The sequence below is a fragment of the Cebus imitator genome, unplaced genomic scaffold, assembly GCF_001604975.1.
Source record: "Cebus imitator isolate Cc_AM_T3 unplaced genomic scaffold, Cebus_imitator-1.0 Scaffold62, whole genome shotgun sequence".
NCBI classification, from domain to species: domain Eukaryota; kingdom Metazoa; phylum Chordata; class Mammalia; order Primates; family Cebidae; genus Cebus; species Cebus imitator.
Genome location: NW_016107377.1, coordinates 2,535,660 through 2,559,041, shown reverse-complemented (window position 1 = coordinate 2,559,041; position 23,382 = coordinate 2,535,660). Strand labels below are relative to the sequence as shown.

At 34.7% G+C, this 23,382-nt stretch overlaps 2 protein-coding genes across 5 annotated transcripts in view; both read left to right on the top strand.

Annotated features, from left to right (window-relative positions):
- RABGAP1L (RAB GTPase activating protein 1 like) overlaps positions 1 to 23,382 on the top strand; it is a 741,733-nt gene that overhangs the window by 272,575 nt on the left and 445,776 nt on the right. The window lies entirely within an intron of this gene.
- On the top strand, positions 2,739 to 8,915 carry GPR52 (G protein-coupled receptor 52). Of its 2 annotated transcripts, none has more exons than XM_037739064.1 (2): positions 2,739 to 4,541; positions 5,802 to 8,915. In XM_037739064.1, exon 2 carries the CDS (start codon positions 5,984 to 5,986, stop codon positions 7,067 to 7,069), a length of 1,086 nt encoding a protein of 361 aa, XP_037594992.1. In that variant the 5' UTR covers positions 2,739 to 4,541; positions 5,802 to 5,983; the 3' UTR covers positions 7,070 to 8,915. The 2 variants fall into 2 exon arrangements, with proteins under 2 accessions (XP_037594992.1, XP_037594991.1); XM_037739063.1 differs by having other exon boundaries at positions 2,739 to 4,680.

Below are 23,382 nucleotides of genomic sequence, written 5' to 3'. Positions count from 1 at the left end.
TTGAGACAGTCTCACTCTGTTGCTCAGGCTGGAGTGCACAGTGGCACGATCTTGGCTCACTGTAAGCAATTCTCATGCCTCAGCCTCCTGAGCAGCTGGGATTACAGGCATGTGCCACCCCACCTGGCAATTTTTTTGTATTTTTAGTAGAGACAGGGCTTCACCATATTGGGCAGGCTAGTCTTGAACTCCTGACCTCAAGTTGATCTGCCTGCCTCGGCCTTCCAAAGTGTTGTAATAACATGGTAGTGCATATATCTGTTTGTTATTGCTGATTTCCTTTCTTTTGGCTATATAACCAGCAGTGGGATTACTGAATCATATGATAGTTCTATTTTTAAATTTTTGAGGAACTTCCATACTGTTTTGCATAGTGGCTATTTTACTTTTACATTCTCCCTAACAGTATATGAGTGTTCTGTTTTCTCTGCGTCTTCACCAGCATTTGTTATGTTTTGTTCTTTTGATAATAACCATATTCACTAGGTGAGATTATAGTTATACAGTTGTATTATAGTTTTGATTTGCATCTCCCTGATGCGAATTGAGCAATTTTTCATAGACATCTTGGCAGTTTGTATGTCCTTCTATGAGAAATGTCTATTCAGATCTTCATCAACCTGTTGGTCATTCAAGAGCATGTTGTTTAATTTCCATGTATTTGCACAGTTTCCAAAGCTCCTCTTGTGATTTTTAGTTTTATTCCATTGCAGTAAGAAAAGATACTGATATGATAGAAATCATTTTTACAAAATCTGAAATTATTCTAAGACATTTTCTGACTGGCAGCCATCAGAAGAAAGAAGAGAGTAGGGATTTTATTTGTTTTATTCTTGGTGTTTTGCTCATTTATGGTTCAGGGAGTACATGTACAAGTGTGTTACATGGGTGAATTGTGTGTCATTGGTTTGGTATACAAATGATTTCATCACCCAGGCAGTGAGCGTACTACTCAATAGGTAGTTTTTCAGTCCTCTCACCCTCCACCCTCCCTGTGGAGTCAGCCGCAGTGTCAGTTGTTCTCCTTTTTGTGTCCATCTGTGCTCAGTGTTTAGCTCTCACTTAAAAGTGAGAATATGTAGTATTTGGTTTACTGTTTTTGCAATAATTTGCTTAGGATAATGGCCTCTAGCTGCATCTGTATTGCTGCAAAGGACCTTATTTTGTTCTTTTTGTGGCTGCATAGTACTTCATGGTCTGTATGTACCATGTTTTCTTTATTCAGTCCATTGTTGATAGGCATCTAGATTGATCCATGTGTTTGCTATTGTGAATAGTGCTGCAATGAACACATAAATGCATGTGTCTTTTGTGGAATGATTTCTATTTCTTTGGGTTGAGTGGTAGTTCTGTTTAAAGTTTTTGAGAAATTGTCAAACTGCATTTCACAGTGGCTGAACAAATTTACATTCCCACTGGCATTATATAAGTGTGCCTTTTTTCCTACCACCTTTCCAATATCTGTAATTTTTTCACTTTTTTATTATTGTTATTATAGTCTAAGTTCTGAGATACATGCGTAGAACATGCAGGTTTGTTACATAGGTATATGTGTGCCATGGTGGTTTGCTGCACCCATCACCCATTATCTACATTAGGTATTTCTCCTAATGCTATGCTTCCACTAGCCTCCCACCTCCTGATAGGCCCTGGTCTGTGATGTTACCCTCCCTGTGTCCATGTGTTCCCATTGTTCAACTCCCACTTATGAGTGAGAACATGAAATACTTGCCTTTTCTGTTCCTGTGTTAGTTTGCTGAGAATGGTTTCCGGCTTCATCCATGTCCCGGCAAAGGACATGAGCTCATCTTTTTTATGTCTGCATAGTATTCCATGGTGTATATATGCCACATTTTCTTTATCCAGCCTATCGCTGATGGGCATTTGGGTTGGTTCCAAGTCTTTGCTATTGTGTGCCAGTAAACATACATGTGCATTTGTCTTTATAGTAGAATGATTTATAATCCTTCTAGTATATACCCAGTAATGGGATTGCTAGGTCAAATGATATTTCTGGTTGTAGATCCTTGAGGAATCACCACACTGTCTTCTACAATGGGTGAAATAATTTACACTCCCACCAACAGTGCAAAAGCATTCCTATTTCTCCACATCCTCTCCAGCATCTGTTGTTTCCTGACTTTTTAATGATCCCCATTCTATAACTGGCATGAGATGTGTTTCATTGTGGTTTTGATTTGCATTTCTCTAATGACTAGTGATGATGAACTTTTTTCCATATGTTTGTTGGCCACATATATGTCTTTTTTTGAAAAGTGTCTGTTCATATGCTTTTGTCTATTTTTTGATGGGGTATAGGAATGCTTGTGATTTTTGCACATTGATTTTGTATCCTGAGAGTTTGCTGAAGTTGCTTATCAGTTAAGGGAGATTTTGGGCTGAGACGATGGGGTTTACTAAATATACAATCATATCATCCACAAACAGAGACAATTTGACTTCCTCTCTTCCTAGTTGAATACCTTTTCTTTCTTTCTTTTGCCTGATTGCCCTGGCCAGAACTTCTAATACTATGTTCAATAGGAGTGGTGGGAGAGGACATCCTTGTCTTGTGCTGGTTTTCAAAGGGAATGCTTCCAGCTTTTGCCCATTCAATGTGATATTGGCTGTGGGTTTGTCATAAATAGCTTTATTATTTTGAGATATGTTCCATCCTAGTTTATTGAGAATTTTTAGCATTAAGGGGTGTTGAATTTTATCAAAGGCTTTTTCTGCATCTATCTCAGTTTTTTTACTTTTTAATAATAACCATTCTGACTGGTGTGAGATAGTATTTCATTGTGGTTTTGGTTTGCAATTTTTAAATAGTGTTAAGAATAATAATAACCTATTTCAGTCCTGGTTTCACAGCTCTGTAATTATAGGCAAGTTATACTTCTAGTATCTGCTTTCTTCCTTTGAAAAATGATAATGATGATACCAACTTCATATAGTTTTAAGATTTTTATAAAGGAAGAGTATATAAAGCACATAGCACAGTGCTTAGCATATAGAAAATACTCAACAAATGTTAGTTATCTTCCATTTTTATCTTCATTTTCCTGGTGTATTTTAATTCTGAAATAATTTGTAAATTAGTTCTAAGTCACTTTAAGAAAAGTGCTAATCCCGTAAGAAATATGTTTAAAATAGTGAATATTTTCCTGTAGTAAGTCAAAATAATCAGAAATGTTTTTAATGCCCATCAAATATTTTAGTTTAATTTGCATTGTTCTAATTTAGGTATGTGTAGCTCAAGCACTTAGAACAGATTTTTATAACTATTTGACCTTTTTTCCATATTAGGATAAAAAGTAGATAAGCATGTTTCTATTTATTCTAATTTCTATACTCTTTTGAGATCATATTTGACCTTCAGTGTTTCTCTGAATAGATTTGGGTACAGTAGTGTTAGTTCTGTTGCTTTGTACAGTTAAATACATCAAACTCAGCAATTTTTTGTGGGTATGGTGGGGATGGGAGAGATTCGTAAATGATTTCTAACTTCTGTTAATTAAAATATAACTATGTATTTTAGAGAGAAATTAGTAGTCATATCACTTGAGTTCATGAAGACTTGGCAGTTTTTTAATAATTAATAAGTTTTTTCTTCCAAAGAGCATTAGATTACTGCTGACTTTTTAGTGTCATAGTGCCTTGTGGTAGTTTCTTTACAGGGTTTACAGGAGTATACCAGTTTATTTTTTCTGTCCTGTCCATACAAAATAATCCTTACAAATGCTATAAGGAGAATAACTTGAGAAGTTCATAAATGCCTTAATATATTATAAAGATCGGTCAGTTCCATTGTCTTCTTTTGTCAGTCTTGATCGGAGCTTGCCGAGTAAGTCTATAAGCCTGCATGTGCCTGGCAACTGTTACCTAGTGACAGTTTCAGCTGCAGTAGCCATTGGCTGTGCTGTTGATTGGGGCAGGAGGGCCGAGTCACCTTTCTGATGGTGAGTTTTTCTGCATCAGCCCAGGATGATGATGAGGAGGAGGGCTTGGGCTCAGGTGGAGGCATTGATGCTGAGAGATTGTGAAGAATATACTGACAGCATCCTTGTAACTGCATCACAGTAAATCGGACTTCTGAATCAAGCAGCCCAGCCTAGCAGCTGATAAGAGTGAATGTAGGTGAGAAGCATTACCTTATTCCTGTAACAAGAGAACTATTTTGTGATAAGTGAAACTAGGAATGTACAAGAAGAAATATCCTATGGCTATTACAAAAGCAGAAGGACTTGCCTGAATGACTTGGTGGTGCACCAGAAAATAACTTTCAGAAGAATGCTTTCTATTAAGCTGCTGCATTGTTCCTGGAGGAATTGTTTTTATTTCTAATGCATGTTATTTCTTCAAAAGATAAGATAACAAAGAATGACAAGAGACTCTCTGAAATGACTTTACTTTTAAAAAGTACTTTGACAAATGTTAACCTGATATCAGAATGACCTTGGAAGCATTTTGGATGGATTCTGTCCTGCCAGCCTTGCAATATTTCAAACTCTAGGATTTAAACTCATCTTGATACTTTAGAGGTATTTAAAAATAAGACTATCTTGCAACCTACCTAATGGCCCCCGTATTAATTGAGCACTTGCTCAAAATAGAATACAGAAATAGAAGAGGTATTTTTTAACATATGGCTGCTACATAACTGCAAATGTAATAAACAAGGTAATTTTCCACTTTCAGAAGATATAGTTAAAGAAATGATTTTTAATGTGTTAATCATCTACCGAAAATAGAAAAGGTATAGTAAAATAGAATATGAAGCCTGTTAGAAACACCTAAGTAATAAATAATGGCAGGATTTCTGGTCAGATAAGCTCAGAGTGTATTGGAAAGTTTTATTATTGTCTAACTTTAATATGTATTTACACATATATGTGAGATATTGGTGTGCAGTTGCAAAGGTGAGAAATAACTATGAGCTATATATTTTATCATGCTCCGTTATAAGAAAGGTGGTATATCAAATAACAAACGTTATTTTAAGTTGTACGTGCAAATTAATAGCAAAAATGATTTCATTTTGAAAAGGAAGAGGTATAATTTATGTTGCTGTTAGTACCACCAGTAACTGTAATGTACTAAAACTGCTTTCATCTAAATGCTTTAAAAATGCATGCAGAATTAAAACTTCAGAAGTTTATTATATTTTGCTAGGTGTTAATCCATTAGTTCGTTGTATATTATCTTTTCTTTTGGAAAAATACTTTTTCCTCATGAGAGTTATAGGGCAATCTGGGATCTGTTTATTCCCCCTACTCTCCCCATGTCGAGATGAATCTTTATAAATTAACTTTGATAGAGTTGTTTTTCTTAGATTTTAGAAAAATGAGAGAGAAATAGATTATAAAGTTGACCCACCAACATCAATCCCTGAACTAAGCCCTAAGACACTCTTTGCCACAATGAACTTTTCCTTAGCTTTTCAACCAAATTTGAGATCTTGATATTTAAAGCCTAAAATACAAATGCATTTTTCATCATAGATGAAACAAGAAACCTGAGACAGTTTAAGAGTTTTTCTTTTCTCTTTCTTTCTAGTTGATCCCTAAGAAACTGCCTCTTTTAGGAGAACAAACAGCCCACAGAAGCTTTTCTTCCCTTGGCAATTTTTTTTTCTTTTTACAGATTTAATTTTTCATAGTGCAAGATAATGTCTGTTTTCTCTAGAAGTGCCTTATGTCTGCAAAAAGTTCTTTGAGGGCACCAGAGGAAGCTAATTAGTGACCTCTTTTCACCTCCTTTCTAACTTACCCCCTTCTTTCTACCTCCCCGCCCCCTGAAAGCTGAGGTGTGTCACTGCTGAACTGAGGCTGATGAAGAGACTTGAGCACTCTCTGGGACTCTCAGCTGTGACAGAAGCACTGACACTGTCTACTGAAGCAGGTTCTGAAACACTGATGTGCAGTGTTTAACAGGACACCTGCTTGCTGTAGCCAAGTCTGCAGGCATCTTTAATTTCCAAGCCATGAATGATTCCAGGTGGACTGAATGGAGGATCCTGAACATGAGCAGTGGCATTGTGAATGTGTCCGAGCATCACTCCTGCCCACTTGGATTTGGTCACTACAGTGTGGTGGATGTCTGCATCTTTGAGACAGTGGTTATTGTGTTGCTGACATTTCTGATCATTGCTGGGAATTTAACAGTTATCTTTGTCTTTCATTGTGCTCCACTGTTACATCATTATACTACCAGCTATTTCATTCAGACAATGGCATATGCTGATCTTTTCGTTGGAGTTAGCTGCTTGGTTCCTACTCTCTCACTTCTCCACTACTCTACAGGTGTCCACGAGTCATTGACTTGCCAGGTTTTTGGATATATCATCTCAGTTCTAAAAAGTGTTTCTATGGCATGTCTTGCTTGCATCAGCGTGGATCGTTATCTTGCAATAACCAAGCCTCTTTCCTACAATCAACTGGTCACTCCTTGTCGCCTGAGAATTTGCATTATTTTGATCTGGATCTACTCCTGCCTAATTTTCTTGCCTTCCTTTTTTGGCTGGGGGAAACCTGGTTACCATGGTGACATTTTTGAATGGTGTGCCACCTCTTGGCTCACCAGTGCCTATTTTACTGGCTTTATTGTTTGTTTACTTTATGCTCCTGCTGCCTTTGTTGTCTGCTTCACTTACTTCCACATTTTCAAAATTTGCCGTCAGCACACCAAAGAGATAAATGACCGAAGAGCCCGATTCCCTAGTCATGAGGTAGATTCTTCTAGAGAGACTGGACACAGCCCTGACCGACGCTACGCCATGGTTTTGTTTAGGATAACCAGTGTATTTTATATGCTGTGGCTCCCCTATATCATCTACTTTCTTCTAGAAAGCTCCCGGATCTTGGACAATCCGACGCTGTCCTTCTTAACAACGTGGCTTGCAATAAGTAATAGCTTTTGTAACTGTGTAATATACAGCCTGTCCAACAGCGTTTTCCGGCTAGGCCTCCGAAGACTGTCTGAGACAATGTGCACATCCTGTATGTGTGTGAAGGATCAGGAAGCACAAGACCCTAAACCTAGGAAACGGGCTAATTCTTGCTCCATTTGAAGAAAGCTATAGTAAATCAAATGTAATCTGACAGTGGTTTTGGATCATATTCTAGATTCATCTGGAAATTTGCCACCAGAGAAATATTTACTTGAATAGTTGACTATAAAATGAAGTATGAGACTAAAGGTTTCTTTTTTTTTTTTTTTTTTTTTCATGTAAGAAACTAAAGGGAAGGATGTATAGAGGGTTATCTCATGAAATAATTATAGCATGTGATTATTAGTGTGCAGTAATAGGAAAAATAAGCACCGAGATGAAAAAAAGTCTCAAATCTTCTGCAGGACATGAGCAAGCCCCTCGGCTTGGCGTTTCTTTCTGTCTGACTGTACCCTGCCTCTGTCTTTGTTTCTCATTTTGTCTTTCTGTGTTCCTCTCACTTTTTGTGGAAGTTATTACTTACATAAATTGCCCTTTGTAGAAAAAAGCTACATATTATATATGTGGCAAAGTATAATCTTTTGCATCAAAGTGTACTTTTAATCACATTAATCTACAGTCCATAAGTGGTCTCTTCATGGAGGATGCAAAGTAAGCATTGCATTTTATTACTTGCCAAACAACTCCTTTGTTTGTGTTTTTATAATCACTGCGGTAGTTTTTCTGCTACAAACAAATAGAAACTCGATTTTTTTGTTTCTTCTGGGTAAAATGACGTTTGCTTTTCCCCCTTTTCCTAACAATCTCCTGTTGTTTTTTCTTTTCTCCTCTCTCCTTTTCTTGATCTGCATCCATTGGTACCTTACTTCAGAAGTGTCTTAGCTAATGAAAGAATCTACTGTATAAAGCATCCATAATGTTAAATAATTTATTTCTTCCAGCAAAGCAACCTGGTAGCTTATTAAATATTTTTAATGGCTTTTGGAAACATTTTTATCTGGTTCCTTTTAAATTAGTTCATGTGCTTAAAAGTGATGTCTTTTTTTTGCTATAGTAAAGCTTTGTTTTTCTTTAGGAAAACCCACTAGTAATTCTAATGCTGATGCAGGATACTCATACTCATCCAGCAGTGAGGTATTACTCTTAAGGGTATTTAGAATGTCCTTTTTAAAAATAAATAAAATAAAACATGAACCTTTTTGTGTTAGTTCTACGATAGCTTACTGTGGTGTCCACTAGTCAGTCATTTGTGTGGTACGTGTTTGCACATATTATATTTTTTACAGCAAAGAAAATGTAAATTATGTTATCTGTGCCTAATGTTTTCTTAGCAAAATATATAGATCAGTGTTGTTTAAGTTGCCACCATTGGAAAAAGTATATACAAAAACTTATTTTAAGAGAAAAATACTTTTGTGTAATTGTTAGTTAGATATTTATATTAGACGAAGCTGCATTTTTAGTGCTGCTGAGAATATAATATACTTAATTATCAAATACAGGTAAGAGCTGTCAGTATTTTCTTTTGTAATGATCTGTTTTCAGATGCAGAGATTAACTTATTTTTTTGCGTGCTACATGGGATTGTGTAATAAATTGTCAGGGGTTTAGATGTAGCAAAGTAGCATTTGAGGAATTAGTGAAGCAGGTATGAGCAGTAAAACATCTAAATATTACTTTTTTACCATCAGTTTCTTGCCTGAAAGATATTTTAAAATTTATATCAAACTACTGAATATTTTTCTTCTCAGCATTTTTTATTTGTTTTATGAAATGCATTTAATAAAATGTGCCTATGACTCTTCAAGTTAGAAGCCAACCATGTTTGCACCTTGGTGGTTTGGCTTCAAAGGTCTTTTAGTAGAAATGTTGTCATTTTATTGAGGTTGTTCTGAACCCCTGTATATTTTTAAACATGTAAGAAAGGTTTAAAATAAAGAATAAAATAATATTCTATATATCAAAATCAGACTTCGCTTCAATTTAATAAAACACTTAGGACAAGAGCTTACTTTTTTGGGAAACAAAATCTAATTGTTTTATACTTCTGTAGTTGGGTTTATATTTATTCTTCCCCTGTTTGCCAGTGACATCTTGGTTTAAGTGTGCCTTTTAAATTCAGGCCAGTTCAAGGAAAACATAAAGTTCATGGAAATATAGTGCTGTTAACATTTCAGATATGATATATATGATCTTCAAAATCATACGTATTATTTGGGAATCATATTTTTATTTCTTTAGTTTAGGGTGTAAATATAGTTAGAAAAGACCCAGTGGATTATGTGTACAGAAAGCCTGAGGTCATGCTTACTATTTTCCCCTCTGGCTTTTCCCCATAATAAGTAATAACAGTTATTTGCCAGGCTCACTGTTGAGTTTTACATGTGTTACACATTTAATCCTCACTACAGCCTTTTGAGATAATAGTTATTATTCCACTCGAGATAAGGAAACAAAAGAAAATGATTATTCGTCAGTTAACTAGTCAATGGCAGAGATTCCCGCCCACCCAGTAGGCCTGGACCAAAGCCTGCCTACTTTGCCAGTAGGCTGCACTGCTTCCATTTCAAAAGGCTCTAACCTTTGTACCTCTGTCTGTACCTTTTCCCTGCAATATTTCTCTGGGTTTTATTTCTCTTTTTTTCATCATCATTGGCTTGAGTTCTTTTCTTGTCTTGTAATATCTTTTACTTTGCTCTTATAAGTTAGTTTTATTAAAACAGCAATCTGATAAGCTGAAACCAGTTTAATGTATGTAATCAAACTGAAATTCTTGATATTCCTTAGGTTTACTTTTGTTATTTCCCTTGAATAATTTTTTAAAATCTCTATCAATTTCTTTTTGGAAAAAAATTGGTTTGAAGAGGAAGAGTAGAAAAGAAAGCCTTTATTATAGGCTGCAAGAGGCTGAATGAGGCAAGTTCTAAATTTAGTTTTTTTGTTTACTGTAGTACTTTATATACAACTCTAGGGCAAGCTGCTTAACTTCCTTTTTTCATATTTCAATATGTTCATATAGTAAGATAATATTTTGAAACTTCTCTTTTTAGGTAATGTATTTTAAGAATAGGAAGCATAACCATTTTTCTCATCATTATATTGTATTTTGTGGTAATTATCCAGTTTGGTTATAAATGACAGCCAAAAAATAATGCATTCTGTATTCTCTTTCCTAAGGGTTCTATTATTTGAATAATTGTTTCTAGAGTTATAGAGTGTTGGAAAGGTTCATAATTTACACTATTAGTATATGAAACTTGGGCTGAGATCCAGGCCCTCAAAAACTACTTGGCCTTAGGTAAGATACCAAATGCTCCAAAAGCTTATTTTTGGTGTTAATTAAAAAATATTAAGTCAGTGATTGTAGCTCCGTGTTCAGCTGAATTTGATAACTAAATGGAATTTTCTAGTCTGTGTGCCCAGCACAGCTCCTGGCACATAAAAAATATTCAGAATGTGGTAGATGCTGTTTTATTATTTTTGTGGGTACCATATTTATTAACACCACAAATTAAAAATCACCAACCCCAATTCAAACAGAAGTAAATCATTGAGCATTAGGATTTTCTAAGTTAGTACTTCTTTTCGCAAATCTATTTAAACTCAAAGTTTGGGTTAAACTCAGCTATTTCAAGTATATTTTTGAAAGCGTATTTCCCAGACACAATTATTCATGAAGACTTCGTTTGAGATTAAATATATCCAGCAAGCTGATGTTGAGATAAGACAAAGGCATACTTCTGAGGTTAACCTACCTCCTTACTTTATTATGCTAAGTGTAACATTTTATTCTCATTGGGGAAGTAATAATAGGAAGGATTGTCCAGGGATGGCTTATTATTTGTCTTTGCACTTTAATTTTCCTCATTTATTAAAATGAAATTTGAGGTATTTTGTCGTATATCTATTTCTTTGGAGAAACAATGATTAATAAGCTGATTTGCTCCATAGATTCCATAAATTGTGTGAATTTAAAGATAAACGAAGTTGCCTTAAAGGACTTTTTCTCTTTCCCTCCCCACCCTAGAAGGTAATCATTAGATGTGAAAAAGATACAATTATATAAAAAGTAGATAAAAAAGATTGAGATGTGAGGAATTTGCTGATGCAGCTTTCTAAGCATAGACAGCATCCTGTATGTGCAGGTGGGGCCCTTTAGGTACATAGGAGCATGTGTGTGTTACTGAATCAGTGCTGTACTCTGACATGTAGATTCCAAAAGATGCTCTTTTCCTTAAGCAGTACTTAACTTTATTTTAGATTAAGAAGGATATGTAGAAAGTGACACATCCTCTAACCAAATATATAGATATTGAAGAAAACAACATGGCTAGAATAGAAAAAAGTTCTCATTTTATGATTTCTCATAAATGGAAGTTTGATTCAGTGCTAGTCTTGCTCTGTATTTTAAAATATTAATAACTTTTTTCAATAAAGTGTTTTTTAAATATTAACATGATTTAATTAAGTTTTTTTATGACTGTTTTGTTTTAATTTTTTACAATGAACATTTATAAAATTTCTTTTATAATCAGGAAAATTAATATTTTATTAAAAAGAATGCTGAATATTTAAAAACAGTTTAACATTTCACAAAACAGCTTATGTTGATATTACAAGTAACACTATCTGATAATGTCTCAATACTGTTTGATAAAGATGGGGTATATAGTTTTCTGAGTTGTGTAATATTTGTTATTTTATTTAGATTTTTCAGATAAGCTTCACAACTGCCTACTTTCCATATTAGATGTTCTTGACTTATTTTTTCTTTAATGTAAACAGTTTGAGGTATTACCTGATGAATCTGAAATGGATCTCAGTCACTGTAGGATTTTAAAATACATCATTGATGGTACCTTTCTGCATTTTTCCACATCTTTAAACAACAAAAGAATGGCCCTGCATTATGACATAGGCTCCACCTGGTACCTGCATTTCCTACATAGGCGGAGTTCTCCAAAGAATGTATTTATAATTTTTTAATGGTAACTTTTATTCTGCTTTTATATATGACTTTCAACAAAGGTGAAGAAAATAACAGTAATAAATTTAGCAGGAGTCTGTTATGTCTCATAAATATTTTTTAACATGAAAGGCACATGATATCAGTACCTTCATTATAGTAAATGGAGCCAAATTAGTTTTTGAGATTCTAAAATCTCAAAAGATTTTAAGGTGATAAATATTATGTTTAAGGTGATAAATATTAAGAAACATAGTATATAATAGTAGAACTCATGAAATGGAAATAATTTGCAAAAATTTGAAAACTTCTAAAAATGCTACTTTATACAAAAGAAATACCTATCATTGTCTTAAACCTTTGGCCTCAGTTTTATTTTATTTTCTACTTAAGCAACTGTAAGCAAGGTTGATGACAGTTAAAAATGGCAAAATATATGTTATAAATTCAATTATTATAATTGCAAGCCACAAACAAGGTACAGAGTTATATAAGCTGTTCTTTAAAATTTTGTTTTTGAGTGAAATGTGGAATGTAGCAAGAGATGTGCAATAGTTTTGTTTGAAATTATACATGACACGAAGAATGTTTATGTGCATACTCTTTGTAAAATATAACTTTAAGACGTTTACTTATGTTCCCAATAGAGTTTGAAGTTTAGTATAGTTATTAGTAGATGACACATTTTTATACAAATAACCTCTTCATAATTATTCATTTACTTTTTCAGGAATTTTATAATTAAAAATGCTAAATTGGTAAGAAATTATTGGAAAACACTGCAAATTGAAATTTGGAAACGCTTAAAATGTTTTTGGAACATACATAATGCTCTTGACATCATAAACGAGGTATATTCTAAAAGCTTCTGTGAGTAAACATTATCTCATTTCACATATGGAAATATGAGATAAAATTTTTAAGTGACCCTAGCAAGATCATGTAGTTTGACAGAGATACTACTGACCACATGTCTTGTGTGGCAATAATGTTGCCTGTGATAAAGTTCTTGAATAATGTATTTATAGATGGCTGGTAATAGAGTGACCTGATCTTTCTTTCTTGAAAAGAAAATGAAGACTTAATTATTTGATATAGAAAGAATTCTATGTGAAATTTTATCTTTTCACTTGTGAAGTAGGAAGAATTATTTTAACTTTAAGTTAGAGGTGTGATTTTTGAGATCATAGAAAATTTTAATGAGATGTATTATCAACCCTGATCAGTGTTTTAATATTTCTTAAAACAGTTTTTTATCTGTAGAGGGTAATAAAAAGTTTACCTCTCCTTTTGAAAACACAGCATTCACCTACTGGATATATTGAGATATGTAGAATGAATTGAACAATGTTTGCTGTGTATTCTAAAAACTATAACCTTAGTGATGAAGACATCGAAATCACATTATATTCATGTACCTACTTTTGGAAACTGCTCATTTCATAGTCATGTACTTTATGTTTTGAAATTTTTTTGTAACAGATTTGCAATGTTTTTGAGTCATCATAGGTTGAATTTTTCTCAAGCATTATGATAGAAAAGATTTTGATGTTTCAGACTACAGTGCTTTTGTATGTAACCTATAAAATATCAGTCAGGGAATCAGTGATTAATTTGAATTAGTGATATATTAAGTAAACCTTTTAAATATGTAATCAGTTTCTTTCAATGAAATAAATGTAGTTACAAAAAAATTAAAGGAACTCAAATTAGGCAAACACAAGGTTCTCTTGTTAGTGTCCTTAGAGGAAACCTTTCTTTAAGTAGTTTCTAGTGTCTGTATCAATTGAATAAAAATGAGTTCCCCCGAGTTATTTGAAAAGTTTAGTCTCTTAAGCATGTAATATTTCCATAACAATTTTATGAGTACTTAATTTATGCTGCTTATTTAGAGAGTTTGCAAGATGAATTATTTCAAAGTCCAAATTTGGATTTTAATCTTCATTAACCAATTATTTTTGCATTTTGAATCAACAAATTAGATCAATAAATATTGATTATGCTATGTGAAGGGCATAAATTGTGGTTCTATAATAGTCCTGGACTCTTAAATCAAGAGTAACTCATTGAATTTTGTGAATCCAACAGCAGGAAGATTAATTTCTAGAATTTGAGGGAGAGATTGCAGAAAAGTCATAGGAACTATGCAATACATTGTAGCGTTAGAGGGATTAATGCATTTTAAAATATGAATTGCCTTCAACATTTAGCCATGTGTTTGGATGCTGTAGTTCTAAAGGATACCACAGGATATTTGACAAGTTATTAAAGTGAAAGGAGAAGAAATGTTCAATGTTCAGGTTAGTACAAAAGTGTTGTGAGGAGAAATACACAATTACTTTGGAATGCAGTATAAAAAAATCCTTCATGTGGATTATATCTGATTAGAGTAAAATCATCACTTTAGATATAAATGATAAACTTTGAGATTAGGACAAGAATATTAACATGGGTAGAAGTAGCTTTAGGGATTGCACATGAGACATGTTCTATCAACTTTTTTTTATTTTTGAGTTGGAGTCTCGCTCTGTCACGCAGGCTGGAGAGTGCAGTAGAGTGATGTTGGCCCACTTCAATGTCCACCTCCTGGCTTCAAGCAATTCTCATGCCTCAGCCTCCAGAGTAGCTGGGACTACAGGTGTGTGCCGCCACACCCGGCTAATTTTTGTACTTTTAGTAGAGACAGGGTTCCACCATGTTGGCCAGCCTGGTCTTGAACTCCTAAACTCAAGTGATCCATCTGCCTTGATCTTCCAGTGATGGAATTTCAGGCATGAGCCACCATGCCTGGCTTTAGGCATATTCTTAGACTACTTTTTCTAAGGTTGTTTTCCTAATATTTGTCTTGTGATTACAATTGAAGATCACTATATGCAGGCTATTATGAAAGGCAAGTTTTAACTTTTCTGTCAATCAAGTTAATCATATGATATAGGCCTAATATTTTTTGAATAATAGAATTATTCATTCTTTCATCTAAGTATTTATTAGGTTCTTACTGTGTGCCAGGGACTATTCTTAATTCTATGTAAGATAAGGAGATTTCTAAGTAAAACAGATTTTCAGTTCTCCAAGAGCACTTAGACTGCAAGGGCTATATGAACTTTATATGGATAACTATAAGGCAAGATAGGAGTTGACAAATTACAGTCCGTTGACTATTGTAAATACAATTTTATTGGACCATAGCAGCACTCATTCATTTATGTATTGCCCATGGGTGCTTTTGTGCTACAAATGGTGGAGAATTGTTGTGATGGAGAAGTTATGTCCTACAAAGCCTACATATTTACATATTTACTGTCTGACCTTTTACAGAAAAAAATTTGCTGACCCCTGGTATGAGACATTATATTGCTGTTTATTTGTTACTCACAACAGAATGGTGTGCTTTTATGATTGCTAAAGGATCTCATACGAAGGAGCAATTACTGATTTCAACCTGATTCAGTCAGGCATCAGGAAAATTTCTAGCATAGGAGTGAAAACGTAGATATTGATTCCTCCTCTCTGATTCCAGTGGCTTGTCAACTGAATACCTGTCTGTAAATGAAACACAGATCTATTTTTTCTAATTAGTTCTTACTATTATATAGTTAATCTACGTTACTTACATTTAGATTTCTCCTACTCAGGTAAAGTTCTTTGCATATCAAACTTAGTGTCTAGTTTCTTTATTTAACTACTAATGTAGCATAATCATATTTTATCTTTAAGTGTGGAGTCAGTAGTAATTAATATCGGATGTAGTCTTTAAACTTCAGAAGAATTTTGTTAAACTTCTCATCAGTAAATGATAATCTCATAGTCTAAAAGAGATAATTTACTTATAAATAAGCATGCCTCTTTTGTAGTACTCTAATAGTCAGTAAAACAAAAAATGAAAGAACAGAATATCTAGCTGTATAAGAGCGAAACTTACCTGCAACTCAAAAACATACATGACTGAAGAGAATTTATAATTCAGCACCAATATATGACATTATTAATAGGCTCTTGGTAATATTTAAGTTAGAAAATAAATTGATATAGTCATACACATGGCTAAGATGTATTGCAGTGCTAGGAGTTTTGTTTTTTTGACATTGTCAACTAATGAATGAAAAACAAAGAAATTTTAAATGAGCTACAATTTATATTTACTCAAAATTAAGCCATTTAAAAAAATCTCCATGATTCAGTTAATCACAGGGATATTATACATTATTAATATTTGCCTTGGCAGTACTATTGTTTTAAACTGTTAATAATCCATTGGGAAGTTTTGGTTTTCTTGTTTAGCAAATCAGTAAGAAAACGAATACATGTTCTTGATGTTTTTCTTGAAAATACAGTTCACTGAGTCTGTTGGAATAAAAGGAAACACTTACACAGATGTCCCTTATTATCTGTGTGTGATTGGTTCCAGGATGCCCCAAGGATACCAAAATCCACAGATACTGAAGTCCCTTGTCTAAAATCATATACTATAACCTACACACACACTCCCATATACTTTAAATAATCTCTAGATTACTTATAATACCTAATACAATGTAAATGTAGTATAACTAGTATTTTTTAGGGAATAGTGACAAGAAATGCACAAGTACATTTCAAGAATATGTACAAGTCTGTGGATGTTGAATACAGATGCAACTATCCATTTTTTCCCCTGAATATTTTCAAGCAATGGTTGATTGAATTGATGGAGGTGAAACCTATGAATATGTAAGACTGTATGTTGCTTTTATGCCTTCAGCATTGTTTAAAGTCACTGAGATAGTAAGTAGGGCCATCATTGGAACCCAGATACTCAGAGTGAGTACCTTAATAATGTTTATTGTATGTTTTCCCTAAACAAATGAATAGGATAATTTCATGTCAAAATTGTATTTTAAAAGATTGTAAATGGTCAGGTTTCCATTAGTTTGATTATGAGAGAAAGATTTCAGAGAATCGTTAGGTCCTTCTGCCTTTTTCAAAAGAGTCAATGGACTGGAGGGTCTTAAGAGAAGACCTCAAGGATGTCTTATAGAGATACTTTGAGTGGCAAGGTATTGTTTCCACTTTTTTATATTCCCACCAGCTTGCCCTTCCATGATTGGCACCTTTCAATTTCTGACAATGTTGTAAATGGATGAATTATGGCAAATCACTATAAACCTATCTCAGATACTTCTAATTCTCATTCCTTCCACATAATTAACTTTCTTTTTTTCCTCCTCATTCATGTTAGTTATTTTTACTTTTCAAAAAAATATTGCTCATAAAGGAAATTTAGGGAATGTTTAAAATGTTAAATAATAAAAAAAAAGGGACTAAATTTCTCTTACCCAGATATAATTAGGTGTGATGATAACAAGTCTTGATTTTGGTTTTCTTTTCTTCCATTTCCCACCTATGGATTAGGGCTTTTTGTAAAGGATTTTTAAATGTGGGTATTTATATCTTAAACATTTCTTATATTATTGTATACTATTTATGAACATTTTTGTAAGTAAAGCTTTTCCCACATTTAGTATTATTTTCTTAAAATTTTTAAGGAAGAGATACTGAAGCAAACAGAATAAAGGTATATTAAGATTATTTATGTATATTGCCAAATTGCTTTCCCAAAGGAGTGATCCAGTTTATCTTCACACCAATAATGTATCAAACTATGATGATTCATTGCAAGCTTGCTATCAGCAATTCTACATTAATAAATAAATTAAAGGAATTTGATTTTTCACTTTTTTCCCAGCCCCTGTAGGATATTTGTGTAGTTCTTTGTGATGTTTTTCCTTTCTTACACTAAAACAGACAGACAGACAGATAGATAGATAGAGAGACGGACAGACGGATGGACGGATGGATATATTAACTAGGATGGATCTGTGGAGCCTCTTTGAAACAAAATTGTCTCAAAGTCTTTATTTCAGAAGTCTTTAAGCTTAGATCATCTTCTCACTATTATTAGCTCACCATTTACTCTGTGCTGCTACTGCTTTGTTGTTTAAGGCCATGCATTATTTTAAGAACATTGAATTCTGTCAACGCTGTTCTCCCATTGTTACTGCTATCATCAGCCTTGCCTATTTCATTGTATCTTGTGTTTGCCACACAGCTCCCTATGTATTGGGTTTGAGAAAGCCTTCAAAAATGTTTTCTATTATATTCTTCTGCCTTTGTTGAAGTGATATCTCTACTGGATTTTCAAGGTAGGGGAGGATATTTTCCTAAGCAGAAAATTTTGAGGCCTGTGTCCTTGGAGAGTTTATGAACATCAAGATTTCAGTAGTTGAGCGCTGACCCCAGGCCTGGTATTGATACTTAGGATTTCCCTAACCTGCAGAACCATGGGAACAGCATCCATAGTGGTAGAGGCTGTGGCAAGCAAATTCGTTTTCACATTGGAGAGGTCACAGCTGGTGTGGTTGTCTAACAAACAAGCATGCTTGCAGGTCTGTACTGTTTCTCCTCATTATGTCTTTTGCATCTCTCTGGTACCTCAGAGTGCTTTGTATATAGTGGCTCAATTATTTCTTGATCCCACAGAGTACTGTGTATATAGTAAGTCATCTATTTCTTGAGCCAAATGAATTTAATCGTCAGGGTTAACAGTATTTCTTGGGTCTCTTCTAGTAGTTCTTTCCCCTCTAACTCACTTGAGGGTATGGTTGGACTGAAGATTACTTCAAGATTCTTGTCCCCAGTGCCTTGCTGTTACTGACTGGGGAAGCTATGGAAAAGAATATTTAAGGAGAGTTGAATGATTATTTAATATACCTATCATTTAATATAGCTTTCCACTTTAACGTTGAGTGGACTTATAGGCTCTTCCTGAACACGTGTGTGTCTTAAAGGGGGGTGAATACACTTTGGGGTAGCTCAGGCTTTTTAGATAATGTTTATTTATATTAAGCTGAATTGAATATGTTTTTGGCTTATTCCCATTGTGATTATATAGGAAAAATGAGAATTTTTGTTTTACCCAACAACCTTCTGTGTACCTTGGTAGAACCATTGTTTCTGTCCAGGTTTCTCTTGGTCTTGAACCATTCTCGTAAAGTATGGTTTTGAAGCTCATCACCAACTTTTCCCTGAATATGTTCTAATAATACTTCTTTTAATGGTGCTCAGAGCTTAATAAAATGTTATGTGTGTGATATGAACAGGAACAAATGAGAGTAAGTGCATCATTTTCACTTGGTTTATATACTATTCTGCTATTTAATCAGGCCAGAAGTTAATTATATATTTTTGGTAGTTATATTTTATCCTTTAATATATTGAGTTTATTTTCAATAAATCCATGTGTCCTTTTTACACATGCTTAATTTATATTCCTTCTCCATACATGTACAATGGTTTTTGTTTTTTTAAACAAATTTTACATTGTTACCTCCCTTCAACTTCATCTTGTTAGAGTTGGCTCAGTTTTTCCAGCATTTCTGAAACATTTGTTCAATTTCTAATACAGTCATTAAACTTTTGCCTTCTGCAAATATGATATACTTCTTTTTCAACTTTTATTTTAGGTTCAGGGGCTACATGTGCAAGTTTTTTTTTTGTTTTGTTTTGTTTTTTTTTTGAGACGGAGTTTCGCTCTTGTTACCCAGGCTGGAGTGCAATGGCGCGATCTCGGCTCACCGCAACCTCCGCTTCCTGGGTTCAGGCAATTCTCCTGCCTCAGCCTCCTGAGTAGCTGGGATTACAAGCACGCACCACCATGCCCAGCTAATGTTTTGTAGTTTTAGTAGAGACAGGGTTTCACCATGTTGACCAGGGTGGTCTCAATCTCTTGACCTCGTGATCCACCCGCCTCGGCCTCCCTAAGTGCTGGGATTACGTGAGCCACCGCACCCGGCCTGCAAGTTTATTACTTAAGGAAATTTTATGACACTGAGCTTTGGGATAGGAATGATCCCATCACCCAGGTAGTAAGCGTAGTACCCAGTAGGTACATTTCAACCCTCATTGCCCTCCCTCCACCCTCTAGTGGTCCCTCCCCAGTGTCTGTTGTTCTAATCATTTTTCTTTTTTTTTTTTTTTTTGAGATGGAATCTCACTCTGTTGCCCAGGCTGGAGTGCAGTGGTGTGATCTTGGCTCACTGCAACCTTCGCCTCCTGGGTTCAAGCAATTCTTCTGCCTCAGCCTCCCAAGTAGCTGGAACTACAGGCATGCACCACCATCCCTGGCTATTTTTTTGTATTTTTAGTAGAGACAGTTTTTGCCAGATTGGCTAGGGTAGTCTGGAACTCCTGACTTCGTGATCCTCCTGCCTCAGCCTCCCAAAGTGCTGGGATTACAGGTGTGTGCCACCGCGCCCGTCCTGTTTTTCTAATCTTTATATTCACATGTACCAATGTTTAGGTCTCACTTATAAGTGAAAACATGTAATAGTTGGTTTTCTGCTCCTGAGTTAATTTGCCTCTAGCTACCTCTGAGAACATGAACAGATAAAAGAAGACATACATGTGGCCAACAAAGATATGAAAAAATACTCAACATCACTTATCATTAGAGAAATGCAAATCAAAACCACAGTGAGATACCATCTCATACCAGTCAGAATGGCTACTACTAAAAAGTACAAAACAACAGATATTGGTGAGGTTGCAGAGTAAAGGGAAAACTTATATACTGTTAGTGTTTATTTTATAATAATTTGATATAATCCAGATACTTGGATTTGTCAGATGAGAGTATTTTATTTTCTAAGCTTATACTATATATTGGATTATAAATTTTTAAAAGTCCTTCTGTTTACCTATTTAGCAACCAAAGTATAATTCAATTTATGATTAGTTGACAACATTTACTATGAGAAATGTTACCATTTGTATTCCATAACTCCACTTAAAATATAGAAAAATTTTAATACAGATACCTTTAGCATTTGGGACATATTTTACACAGAGATTTTCAAGAATGCCTTTTAGTGGAGATTTGTAAAATGAAAGATAATAACCTTTGAGTTTTTATTTAAGTGTAGTTCTGCCCAAGGACAAATGAATAAATAGATGACTTTTCTAAATAATCTTTATAGAGTTATAATTTTGTGATGCTTTCCCCATCCTTGATTCATTGTTCTCCTTACTTGCACAGAAAGCCCATCTACTCTCAGTGATTAAACTATCATCTTTTTGCTAAGTATTCCAAAATAGAACTCTCCAAATCGGGCCTTGTACCTTTTTTTCAGGCACATGTAGTATGCTGCCTTCAATGAGCCTTCTTATTCTGGATTTTTCATAAAAATTGAACAATTTCAAAGGAAAATCATTATTACCAATTCTTATTCCTTACACTGCTCATCTCTTTTTTTTGTTGTTATTGTTAATGTCATTGGTACCCTTGCCTTCTTATATTTTCACTTAGTAGCCCTGTCTGTTTAATAAATGTTCATTAAAAAAAAGACTGTCTGGACATTTTCTTCTCCCTTAATCATTATTTGATTCAGAATCCAGCTTGTACAATTCATTCTTCACTGTCTTTTAAGATACCTTCTCTGGGTAACCAGATCACTTTTTTTTTTTCCCCCGTTTCTTCCATAGAAAGATCACCTTTTAAAAAAAAATCTTTATGTATAGTTTTATTATATTCTCTATATAGTTTTATTCTCTGTGTATTTTGAACCATAGGAACTTTAGGTTAACTGATACTTATGGGTACAGCCTCCCTATGGCTAAAAATCCTTTCATAACTAGTAAGGTAGCCTCCTCAATTATTATAAGTTCTTTGACTTAGAAGATACTTCCTAATTATGAGCCCCAAAATCTTCTTTCTTGAAATGTCCACCATTTGATCCTATGTCATATCTCTGTAGAAACACAGAAATAGGTCTTCCTTTATGATGTAGTTCTGGCATGTGAAAGTTACTGTTATATCTTCCTTCTCAGATTGAACATCTTTATTTCTTTAACACATTACTAATTCATTCAGGAAATATTTATTGAGCATCTTTTTTTTTGTTTGAGATGGAGTCTCGCTCTGTCACCCAGGCTGGAGTGAAATGGCACAATCTCGGCTCACTCTGACCTCCACCTCCCAGATTTGAGCAATTCTCCTGCCTCAGCCTCCTGAGTAGCTGGGACTACAGGTGTGCACCACCACACTGGGCTAATTTTGTACTTTTAGTAGAGATGGGGTTTTACCCTGTTGGCCAGGCTGTTCTCAAACTCCTGACCCCAGGTGATCTGCCCATCTCCGCCTCCCAAAGTGCTGGGATTATAGGCATGAGCCTCTGCCTGGCCTATTGAGCATCTTTTATGTGCAAGTCACTGTTTAGGTATTTGGAATATGTGGAACAGGAATAATAAACTATTTTCTCATACAGATTGCATCCAAATAGAGATAAAAAGTATTCCAGATTAAGATGTCAGCAAGTAAAAAAATAAGATAATTTTAGATTATGATTAATGCCATGAAAAGAATAGAACAGGATATTAGGATATAGAGGTGATAGAGATGGGAGGCAACTTCCTCATGAACTTTGGTTTACAAATATTTCATCATTTTCATTGCCTTCCACCAAAACAACATGCATGGACTTGGCACTTTTCCCATTCTTATGGTGAAAGACTTCTGATCTGCTAATGTCCTTTATGTACATAGAAAAGTATGGAGCTTCTTAGTTATGTGGGAGATGAAGCTGTCTGAACTACCGCATCAGTGAGGGAACTATTAAAGAAGAAGACACAAACATTTAGACCTTTTGCAGTTATTGTTAGACGGAGTGTTCTCTTGCTCAGAGGGACGAGTAGTTGCCATATTTGGACAATGTGCTTCCCTTAGTGCAGCTCCACGTGTAATTAGCTGTCCCAACAACAGGTTACCCTAGCTTTGTAGTGAGCTTTTTCAGGTCTAGATCTCACCTGTTTGGCACTTGAATATAGTTGCAGGGCTTTGCAGTTATTCCTTACTTAGCCCTTCTACTTTTATGTGATCTTTTCTAATTTTTTTTTTATAGATTTAGAAAGCTTACCTTCTCTGTTGTCTTTAAAGTTAGCAAAATGATGTAAACAGAAGAGTACCTAGGCAGAACTTAGCAAAAAGCTTTCTTCTAAATTGATTTTTCTTTATTTAATTAGCACATTTTGAGTAAGGCCATATGCCTACCTCAAACTCTACTTAAATGTGTTACTATCTAGTTCCCATTTTTTCCCTTTTATTTCAAATATTTTATGAAATGTTGACCGAAGAGAGTGAAGCATAGGCCAAGCCTGGTGGCTCACGCCTATAATCCCAGCACTCTGGGAGGCCCAGGTGGGTGGATCTCTTGAGGTCAGGAGTTTGAGACCATCCTGGGCAACATGGTGAAACCTCGTCTCTACTAAAATTGGAAAAACTAGCCAGGCATGGTAGCACATGCTTGTAATCCCAGCTTCTCTGGAAGCTGAGGTAGGAGAATCACTCTAACCCGGAAGACGCAGGTTGCAATGAGCTGAGATCGCACCACTGCACTCCAGCCTAGGCGACAGAGTGAGACTCCCTCTCCAAAAA

Bases quoted from the DNA above. Each gene is read 5' to 3' on its own strand.
- GPR52 (XM_037739064.1), top strand. From the start codon at position 5,984: ATGAATGATTCCAGGTGGACTGAATGGAGGATCCTGAACATGAGCAGT.